We start from the raw sequence: 11,386 nt of genomic DNA on the forward strand, positions 1-11,386 counted from the left end.
TTGTAAGCTGAGGGTTTTTAAATAACAAATAGGCTTCTTTACATAAAGTGTTTTTTATCTTAGAGTCTATCTGTTGATTGGCTTCAGATAAATCTAATAGCATTCCTCCTGTTCCTGAGAATTTTATATGGCAATTCCATTTGGATAACAGATGTCTTCCTAGTAAGTTTACTGGACTATCTAAGGTGAGAAAAAAAATGGGTGCGTGTCCTTTATAGGACCTAAAGAGACAGAAACAGGCTGGGAATAGGTTAAAATCTGTTCTTGATTAGTGACCACAACTCTTGAGGTTTTATTACTCTGGGGCAAAGCCCTTTGTAAATTTGTGAGGTTTATTACAATGGTCGTGAGAATGGTGCAGGACCAGGCAGTGTTTCATTCCGTTGTACATAGAGTTGCTATGAGTCAGAACTGGCTCGATGACATCTAACAACAACAACAACATTGCAGATAAGGTAGTGCCTGTGTCAATTCAAAATTTACATGGTTCTCCATTTGTTTGTATAATAGCTTCTCCCTGAGAATATAGTGCTACCATAGGAAAAGCCCCTGATTTGCCCCCAGAGCTCCTTCATTCTATTGTCTTCAAGGCTACATCTGGTGTTAGGTTGCCCAGTTTATTTTTTAGTTTTAAATATTCCCTTTAAAAATGTTCAGGCTTATTAGAGAAATGCAAATCAAAACTACAATGAGATTCCATCTCACTCCAACAAGGCTGGCATTAATTTAAAAAAACACAAAATAATAAATGTTAGAGAGGTTGTGGAGACACTGGAACACTTACACACTGCTGGTGGGAATGTAGAATGGTACAACCACTTTGGAAATCGATTTGGCACTTCCTTAAAAAGCTAGAAATAGAACTACCATACGATCCAGCAATTCTGCTCCTTGGAATATATCCTAGAGAAATAAGAGCCTTTACACAAACAGATATATGCACACCCATGTTCATTGCGGCACTGTTTCCAATAGCAAAAAGCTGGAAGCAACCAGGGTGCCCATCCATGGATGAATGGATCAATAAATTATGGTATATTCATACAATGGAACATTACACATCAATAAAGAACAAAGATGAATCCATGAAACATTTCATAACATGGAGGAATCTGGAAGGCATTATGCTGAGTGAAATTAGTCAGCTACATAAGGACAAATATTATATAAGGCCACTCTTGTAAGAGCTCAAGAAGTAGCTTAAACAGAGAAGAGAATATTCTTTGATGGTTCTGGGGAGGGGGAGGAAGGGGTTTTCACTAATTAGATAGTACATAAGAACTATTTTAGGTGAAGGGAAAGACAACACACAATACAGGGGAGGTCAGCACAACTGGACTAAACCAAAAGCAAAGAAGTTTCCTGAATAAACTGAATGCTTCGAAGGTCAGCAAAGCAGGGGCAGGGGCTTGGGGGTCATGGTTTCAGGGGACATCTAAGTCAACTGGCATAATAAAATCTATTAAGAAAACATTCTACATCCCACCTTGGAGAGTGGTGTCTGGGGTCTTAAATGCTAGCAAGTGGCCATCTAAGATACATCAATTGGTCTCAGCCCACCTGAAGCAAAGGAGAATGAAGAACACCGAAGACACAGGTAATTCTGAGCCCAAGAGACAGAAAAGGCCACATGAACCAGAGACTACATCAGCCTGAGACCAGAAGGACTAGAAGGCACCCAGCTACAACCGATGACTGCTCTGACAGGGAACACAACAGAGAACCCCTGAGGGAGCAGAAGAGTAGTGGGATGCAGACGCAAATTCTCGTAAAAAGACCGGATGTAATGGTCTGACTGAGACTAGAATGACCCTGGAGGTCTTGGTCCCCAGATCTTCTGTTAGCCCAAGATAAGAACCATTCCTGAAGCTAACTCTTCAGATAGGGATTGAACTAAACTATGGGATAGACAATGATACTGGTGAAGAATGATCTTCTTGGATCAAATGGACACATGAGACTATGCTGGGATCTCCTATCTGAAGGGGAGATGAGAGGATAGAGAGGGTCAGAAGCTGGCCGAATGAACACAAAACAAAATAGAGGAGAGAAGGAGTAGTCTGTCTCATTAGGGGGAGAGCAATTAGGAGTATATAGCAAGATGTTTATAAATTTTTGTATGAGAGTCCGACTTGATCCGTAAACTTTCACTTAAAGCACAATAAAAAATTTCTTTTTAAAGTGCAGTCTTTTTATAGTAGTAACAAACAAGGGCAAGATAGTGGGCCCAGTCTTAGACATATGTCATATCCTGTATGGGAACATTCTTTTGCAGCTCTGTCTGCAACTGTAATTGCAGGACCATAAGTTGATTTTGTTTAGCTTTAGTTCACTGTTCAGCTTCCCTAGCCTGCTGCTTTAGAGTTTGAGAACTTATAGGCTAGAGTGGCTAACTGTGAAGAGTTTTCATTTATCCAATCTAATTTGTGGCAATCGACTAACTCTGCGAGCTCTGAATGGAGGCCAGTGGCAAAAGGGCATTGAAAGCAATATGGGATCCAGACTCTTCTAGCTTTAAACTGGAGTGTTCTTCAAACAGTTTAGTCAAAACACCCCTGTAATCATAAACATTTTCATCTTCATTTTGTTTGCATCCCTGAACCTTGTTCCAATCTATTTTTTGGGGGGAAAACCTTCACGATAGCTTCAGTAAGATTCGTGACAACATCTGTGGCCTGTGCTGTTAGTTTCATGCCTGAAATATTAGGCTGGATGATTAGAAATTCTGTGGAGTTTTCCATCAGACCTTTCCCATTCACCTTTGTTCATCACCTGGCCCTATCAATGAATTTATTACATTATATATGTGTGCCAGACCAGGTTCTTAGGTATCAGTCAACATCCTAAATTCTTAAGTGAATTTGTGAGGATCTTCACAAGAGTTGGGAAATTCCTTAACAATAAGTACAAAGTTCCACTTTTGATGAAGGGGCAAAAGTAACTTGTGGTGGCTTCTGAGCCTCTTCAGGATATCTGATTTTAAAAGGCACTTCCCAAATGGATTTTACTTCTTCTAGAGGTTCCTTGACGGCACTGGGGCTGGGTTTAGAGGTTCCTTGAGATAATATGGCGATTCAGTAAGGGGGTTTTCAGTGGAGTAGGTCGGTAAAGAAAGGTACAGGGGAGTAACTGTTAGAAAAGCAGAATAAAAGGAAGAGTGCCAGGTGTTGGAGGCTGGGATTGGAGTGCAGATTCTGGGGACTTCAGCATTTTTGGAAAGGAAGCCAATTTGGGAAAGGGAGTCATTTTGAGAAAAAGAGTGTATAGGGTTTTCTGCCAGGTAAGTAGTCATCGAGGTTACAGAGCTCTGACACTGTTAGCTTATTTTAAAACAGTCTCTGGCAAGGAGACAAATTTATCATTATGATTTCTTTTGGAAGCTTCCAAGTACCAATTACTAAATGCCTCCCATTACTTTAGTTTTGTTTGTAAGCCCTTATTCCCTTACTTGCTGCACAGAAAGCTCAAATTGGTTAACTCGAATAACTCCCACAATGCCCATTGGCTCTTTAAATTTCCTTCTATAAGTGCTTGCTTGCCATTGGCCTAAATACAGGACTGAACCAGGGCCATAATGCTTTGTCATATAATCAGCAGGAGTTCCCTTAAGAGGTCCTACTTCAGTCTTGGATGTGGCATTCCCCATCTTATGGAGAAATTTGTTAGTATTAAAGACCTAAACGTGCATGAAAACCTTACAGTGCACCAGAAAGAAAAGGGAGTTCAGTAAAATAGACGGGCCATGAGATGGCAGGCCCGCCAAACTTAATTTGGTAATGAATGGAGCAAGATGCTCAGGAAATGAGCAGAAAATGGAAGTATAGAGAAAAGATAGCAAATAAATCCCTCAAAGAACGATCTTCACAATAAGATGAGGCTTCGATCTGAGAGACTTACTTCCAGCGAACCCACCGAATTTAGGGAGGTGGTCTGGGTACAAAGGGTCCTCACTGGTACCAGGGCAAGTCGGCTCTGCAACTTCTTAGGAATACAGAGGATAATATTCCTTCAGAAATCATGCCAACTATACCAGTAAATGTCATAGAGTAACCATCTGTACTCTGATTAATGTAAATTTGAGAGATTACTGATAATATAAAATCAGCTCAAGTAGGGGATAGACTAAATTCCATGTGATGGAATCCGGTAATCCAATATGGTGACTCAGCAGTGATGTTTGTGTCCCCCCAAAATATCTGACTTGGCAAGTCATGATTCCCAGTGTTGTGTGGTTGTCCACCATTTTGTCTTCTGATGTGATTTCCCTACGTGTTGTAAATCCTATCTCTATGATGTTGTTGAGATATGGGATTAGTGGCAGTTAGGTAAACTCAATCTACAAGATCAATCTGCAATTTAAGCCAATCTCTTTTGAGATAAAAAAGAGAGGAGTGAGCAGACAGACAAAGGGACCTCATACCACGAAGAAAGAAGCACCAGGAGCATAGTGTGTCCTTCGGACCCGGGGTCTGTACACCGAGAAGCTTGATGACAAGGACCTCTCTGCAGAGCCGGTGAGAGAGAAAGCCTTCCCCTGGAGCTGGCAGGCTGAATTAGGATTTCTAGCCTCCTAGACTGTGACAGAATAAATTTCTCTTTGTTAAAGCATCCACTTGTGGTATTTCTGTTATAGCAGCACTAGATAACTAAGACAGGAAGGCACAAAGGATATGAAGCACATTACTTGATTGATATTTGCAAATTTAGATCACTGAAAGTTATTACTTGATTAGTAATTACAGGCTTAGATCATCGAAAGACATTATTTGGTAGTAGATCATTATAAGGCAGTATTTCCTGTATCAGTAACTTTTAAGGCAGGACTTCTTAGGTTGGTTACAGTGTGGTAGTTACAAGGGTATGTGATGGGAGGGGGTTTTAGGGTACTTAAGTCATCATTCCCAGACATTCCTCCCTTAGGGGAGTTGCAGTGTAGTTACATCATCATTACCAGACATTCCTTTCTTAGAAATAGCGTAGAAGATTGCTGCCACTAGGGTGAAAACAGGACCAGCAAGGAAAAACACCCAGTCCTCAAACTGGCCATTTCAGATCTTATCAGGCATCTCAATTTTTTTTTAAATTCCCTTACCCAAACCTAATTGCAAATCAAACTTTCAGGTCATTGAAAAAGTGAAAATATTAGTTATGAATAATTTCAAGCATGCAACAAAATATGAAAATAGTCTTAGGCAGGTACATACCCACTACAGAAATTAAACAGTATTAATTTACTACCTTCTTTTGTCACTTCTCTCTCTTGAAAAAGATTTAAAATATTAATGATATCACTAAAGTGCTATCCCCATTTCTTTCCTCCACTCTATCCTCTTCCTCAAAGGAACCATTTTTCTGAATTTGATGTGAATCATTTTCAAATATGTTTGTACTTTAAGAGAACCATTCTGAAACTTTTAGTCTCAGGATGCATTTACTCTCAAAATTATTGAGGACCTCAAAAAGCTTTTCTGTATGTGAGTTATATATATATATCTTACCATATTAGATATTTTAAAAATACTTATTAACTAGACCAATAATTCATCATTACATGTTATCATTAGACAAATTTTTAATAAAAAGTATGTTTTCCAAATCAAACAAAAATTTTGTGAGAAGAATGCCATTGTTTTACATTCTTTTTTCCAAATCGTTTTGATGTGTGACTTGATAGAAGATAGCTGGAGTCTGATACCAGCTTCAGCACTTATTTCGTTGTGATATGTTATTTTGGTTGAGGTATATGAAGGAAATCCAGCGTTATACAGATATGTGATTGGAAAAGTTAATTGTGATTATTTTTCTTTGATACTACATCAAATCTTGACAGTGCTAGTTTTTTCCTTTTCTTTTTTGCTTGTATATATATTCTTACTTAGGCAAAAGGGATTATACTATGCACAGTATACTAAACTGTGCTTTTTTAACTTCTCAAAATCCATTTGAAGTCTTTTCATAAGAATGCACATAGATTTAGTTATTATTTTAATGGCTGCATAGATTCCATTTTATGGCTGTGTCATAATTTATTTAAACAGTCCTCTAACGTTGAAATTAGATCATTTCCAGTTTTGCTGTCATTATAAATAAGATATAAGGAACAGCCTTTTTTGTTTATCTAGGATACTTTTGTATATCTATCCACGGGAGCAAATTCAGAGCTATGTAATTACTAGATCATGGGTGTATGTATTTAAACTTTTGATTGATATTGCCAAATTGTTCTAAAAATAGCCACAAATTTGTATTCCAACCATTGGTGCATTAAAGTGGTGTTTCCCTAAACCATAACCAACATTGGGTATTATTAACCTTTTTTTTTCTTTTTAAACTCCTCATTCTTCCCCCCACCCCACTTGCCCCCCTCCTTTTTTTTTTTTTTTTTTTTTTAGCATTTCTATATTTATAGTCTTAAGTGAAATTAACCCCTGGACTTTTCATTTCTTGAATTCTTCTTCTGCTAGAAATAAAATGAATTGGGAAGTTTTATTTCTTTTCCATTCTCTGGAAAAATTTGTAAAAAAATTAGATGATTCCTAATTTGCTGAAACATGCTTGTAAAACCCTTTGTATTGGTGACACAGTGGTTAAGCGTTTGGCTACCAACCAAAAGGTCAGTAGTTTAAATCCTCCAGCTGTTGTTTGGAAACTATTTGGGGCAGTTCTACTCTGTCCTATAGGTTCATTATGAGTCAGAATTGACTCAATGACAATGGGTTTCAGTTTTATTTATATATAAAATGAAACTACTTTAATATTTCCAATAGTTATAGGACTATTTAAAGTTTCCATTTTTTCTTCAGTCAGCTCTGGCAAGTCACATTTTTTCAGGGGTTCATTTATTTTGTTGAAATAGTTTGTATATGGATGTTGGCAATATACTCTTGTAATCATTCTAATCTTGATTTTATCCCTCTTTTTTTTTTTCTCATTGTATTGTTTGTTTATGTTTTTTTCTCTTCTTCCTTTGGTCAGACTTCCAGGTGTATTTCTGCTTTGTTATTTTTTCCTATGAACCAACCTTTGGCTTTTTTCATTCTCTCTGTTATATTTTTATTTTCCATTTCATTGATTTCTACTTCCAATTTCTTAATCTCTTTCCTTCTATGTTCCCTGGGGTCATTTCATTGTTTATTTGTTCCAGAATCTTAAGATGAATATGTAGCTCAATAAACACGATGCTACATATCTTTCTAATATAATTAAGGCTGTAATTTCCCTCATAGCACCATGCTTGCAATGTCTGTCATGGATTGAATTGTGTCCCTCCAAAATATGTGTCAACTTTGTTAGGTCGTGATTGCCAATACTGTGTGGTTGTCCTCCAATTTGTGATTGTTTATGTTAAAAATGATTAGGATAGGATTGTGACACCCTTACTAAGGTCATATCCTTGATCCAATGTAAAGGGAGTTTGCCTGGAGTGTGGCCTGCACCACCTTTTATCTTACAAGAGAGGAAAGGAAAGGGAAGCAAGCAGAGAGTTGGGAACCTCGTACTACCAAGAAAACAGTGCCAGGAACAGAGCATGTCCTTTGGACCTCGATTCCTGTGTGGAGAAACTCCTAGTCCAGGGGAAGATCAATGATAAGGACTTTCCTCCAGAGCTGACAGAGAGAGAAAGCCTGTCCCTGGAGCCGATGCCCTGAATTTGGACTTCTAGCCTACGAGACTTCGAGAAAATAAATTTCTTCTTATTAAAGCCATCCACTTGTGGCATTTCTGTTACAGCAGCTCTAGATGACTAAGACAATGTCCTACAAGTTTTAACATACAGTGTCTTTATTATCACTCAGTTCTAGATATTCCCATTTTTATTTCTTTTCTATCCTTGAGTTATCGAGCAGCATGCTTCTCAATGTCCAAACATTTGAGGATTCTCCATTAACCTTTCTGTTATTAACTCCCAAACCAATTGACCAGTTGTGATTACAGACTATGCTTGGCTCATATATTCCTTGAAATTTGTTGAGGTATTCTTTATGGCCAGTACATGATTAATTTCTGCAAATCTTCAATGTGTGCCTTAGAAAAATATTCACTTTCCAATTGTAGGATGTATAACTCCATGTAAGTCTAGATCCTATCTATCAACCATGCTATTCAGATCCCCCACACTTTCCACTGTATTGAAGCAGTAGGAGCTGTGCCTGGCAGAGCCTCAGGAAAGACACCTCACCCAGGGGACCATCTCTCAATGACTTGCAGGCCACAGGCTTCTTAGAGAAGGCCAGAGCTCAGGAATATGAGTGCAGGTGTGCTCAAGAACATGAGAAACAGCCTCCCTCCCATAAACTATGATTGTGTATATTTTGATAAGGATGAGACGTTGACTCTGTGTTCCTGTGGACAGGCGAGTTGAAGGATTTGATCCTGCAAAGTTTGGGCATTATTGTTAGTATGGTCTTATTTATGGCCCAGGCAGGTGAAATGTGGGGGACTTTGGGTTACACGTACGTATCTTTTCTTCACCACAGATCTATAAGCTCATTTTGAGCTGAATTTATGTCCTAATCACCCTGTGTACTTCACAGGTTAATGCCTTGGATATGGAGGAATTCCCAATCTCTATTTAAATTCCCTCTTTAAAAACTTACCCTATGTCAACCCCTGAAATACTTTCCCTAGGAAGAGTTTTCTGAGAGCCCCATGCATATCCTTGTTCCTCAGGCTGTAGATGAAAGGGTTCATCATGGGTGTCACCACAGCATACATCACTGTGGCCACTGAGTCCTTCATGGAGTAGGTGTGGAGAGGCTGCAAATATACCATACCAAGTGTCCCATAGAAGAGAGACACCACAGCTAGATGGGAAGCACAGGTAGAGAAGGCTTTGTATTTCCCAGTCACTGATGTTATTTGGAGGATGGCTCTGACAATCTGGACATAGGACACAATCATTAACCCACAGGGAGTGAGGAAGATGAAGCAGCCGGTGGTGACTAGCACTGTGTGATTGACCTGTGTGTTGGAACATGCAAGACTGAGCAGGACGTACATCTCACAGAAAATATAGTGGATCTTCTGGGACCCGCAGAAGGTCACCCTGGTCATAGGGAGGGTGAGGATGAGGCCATAGAGGACAGAGAGGACCCAACACAAGGCCAGGATTAAGATACAGAGGCCAGGGCTCATGACTGTGGTGTAGTAGAGGGGGCGGCAAATGGCCACATAGCGGTCGTAAGCCATTGCAGCCAGGATGAGGTTGTCCAGTGTCACCAAGGAGATCAGGAAGTAGAGTTGCGTCAGGCACCCTGCGTAGGAGATCGCTTTGTTCTGGGACTGAAGGTTCACCAGCATCTTGGGGATTGTATTGGTGACGAAGAAGAGGTCGGTGAAGGACAAATTGACCAGGAAGATATACATGGGAGTGTGCAGGCAGGAGTCAGAGCCGATGGCCAGGATGATGAGCACATTTCCCATCACTGTGACCAGGTACATGGACAGGAACATCCAAAATAGGATTCGTTGCTGGTCGGGCTTCTCCGAAAGCCCAACTAGCAGGAACTTGGAAGCCTCGGTCTGGTTGTCTCCATCCATTTCTCCAGTAGTCTGCAACACTAGCATCAACAAATACCGAGTGCTTTCAATTTACTAAGGACATTCAGGTAAGCAAGATCAAGTTTTCTTAACATTAAAAATGTCTTAATCTAGACTTTATATATTTTTCAAATAAGCAACAATTAACAGAGCCAAAAAAGTAACACGGAAATTCTTTATGCAATTTAATCTTTTTAGCAATACCGGGCTGTATTTTGTTCTGTTGTACATAAGGTCACGGTGAGTCAGAGCTGACTGGACAACACCTAACAGCAAAAACAACAGCAACTTCTAGTCGGGCATATTCAATATTATAGGATTAAAAAAAAAAAGTCTATATCTTATTTTAATCCTATCATCCTACTATATATGTGGAAGTGTTTAAAGATTACAGATTGCCTTTTACATATTACAATATTGTATAGGTTTTAAAATTATATTTAAAGTAGGTATATGGATTCTAAGAAATGTATATTGTACAGTTGGACTGAAGGGGGAAGTAAACATCCCGCAAAGAAACAGGAAAGATTATCATTATTTGCTGATATGATGTCCTATCTAGAAAACCTAAGGTAATCAAATGGAACACTAATAGAAATAAAAAGGGAATTCAGTGAAGTGCCCAATAACAAAATAAATAAACCACAAACTAAAAGCATTCCTGGTTTCAGCCATATAATGCAAAGATTAAGCCTGTGCTGTCAGAATGCTTGAATTTAATTCTGAGCTCTGCCACCTATTATCTATAAATCCTCAGGCAGTTTATCTGAGCACTTTGCAACTCAGTTTCATGTGAAAAATGGATTGAGGGTGAAGATAAAATTAAGTAATAAAATGCTTAACACAAGAGCTGGCATGCAGTGAGAACTCAATAAATATTGCCCATTAGTCTGATACATAAATAATAATCAAGGAAATCAGGTTAAAATATAATGGGAAACAATCCACCCACATTACCAACAAAATAATCTATGCATTAAGATGTCAAAAAAGGGGGACACTAATCTTCAACTTTATATGGAAAGGCAAGAGGCCCCAAATAGCCAAAACAATCTTAAAGAAGAAGAACCAAGTAGGATGCTTGACATTTCCCGATTTCAAAACACACAATACAGCTATAGTAATCAAAATAACCTGGTGCTGGATTAATGATAGTCACACAGACCAATGGAATAGAAATGAAAGCCCAGAAATAAATCCATACATTTATGGTCAACTGATTTTTGGCCAAGGTACTAAATCCATTCAGTGGGGGAGGAACAATCTCTTGAACAAATGGCGTAGGGAAAATTGGATTTCCACATGCAGAAAGAGTCACTATACCAAAAAGAATTGGTCGACACTCAACTCTTTCAGGAGGTAGTATATGATCAAGAAATGATGGTACTGAAGGAAGAAGTCCAAGCTACACCAACAGCATTGATGAAAAACAAGGCTCCAGGAATTGATGGAATGCCAATTGATATATTTCAACAGATGGATGCAACACTGGAAGTGCACTTTCATCTACGCCAAGCAATTTGGAAGACAGCTACCTGGCTAACCAACTGGAAGAGATACATATTTATGTCTATTTCCAAGAAATGTGATCCAACCAAATGCAGAAATTATCGAACAATATCATTAATATTACACACAAGTAAAATTTTTGCTGAAGATCATTCAAAAGCAGCTGCAGCAGTATAGCAACAGGGGGCTGCCAGAAATTCAGGCCTGATTCAGAAGAGGATGTGGAATTGCTGATGTCAGATGGATCCTGGCTGAAATCAAAGAATACCAGAAAGATGTTTACCTCCTTTTTATTGACTATGCAAAGATCATCAACTCTGTGGATCATAACAAAGTA

General features: G+C 38.8%; 1 protein-coding gene across 1 annotated transcript; it reads right to left on the reverse strand.

Moving 5' to 3' along the window:
* Positions 1-8,465: 8,465 nt before the first annotated feature.
* LOC135228036 (olfactory receptor 1D2-like) lies at positions 8,466-9,644 on the reverse strand. The gene has a single exon (XM_064270388.1). It carries the CDS (start codon positions 9,565-9,567, stop codon positions 8,599-8,601), a length of 969 nt encoding a protein of 322 aa, XP_064126458.1. The 5' UTR covers positions 9,568-9,644; the 3' UTR covers positions 8,466-8,598.
* Positions 9,645-11,386: the final 1,742 nt, after the last annotated feature.

Source organism: Loxodonta africana, chromosome 18, assembly GCF_030014295.1.
Source record: "Loxodonta africana isolate mLoxAfr1 chromosome 18, mLoxAfr1.hap2, whole genome shotgun sequence".
Taxonomy (NCBI): Eukaryota; Metazoa; Chordata; class Mammalia; order Proboscidea; family Elephantidae; genus Loxodonta; species Loxodonta africana.

Excerpts from the sequence above, each read along its gene's own strand:
- LOC135228036 (XM_064270388.1), bottom strand. The coding sequence starts at position 9,567 with ATGCTAGTGTTGCAGACTACTGGAGAAATGGATGGAGACAACCAGACC.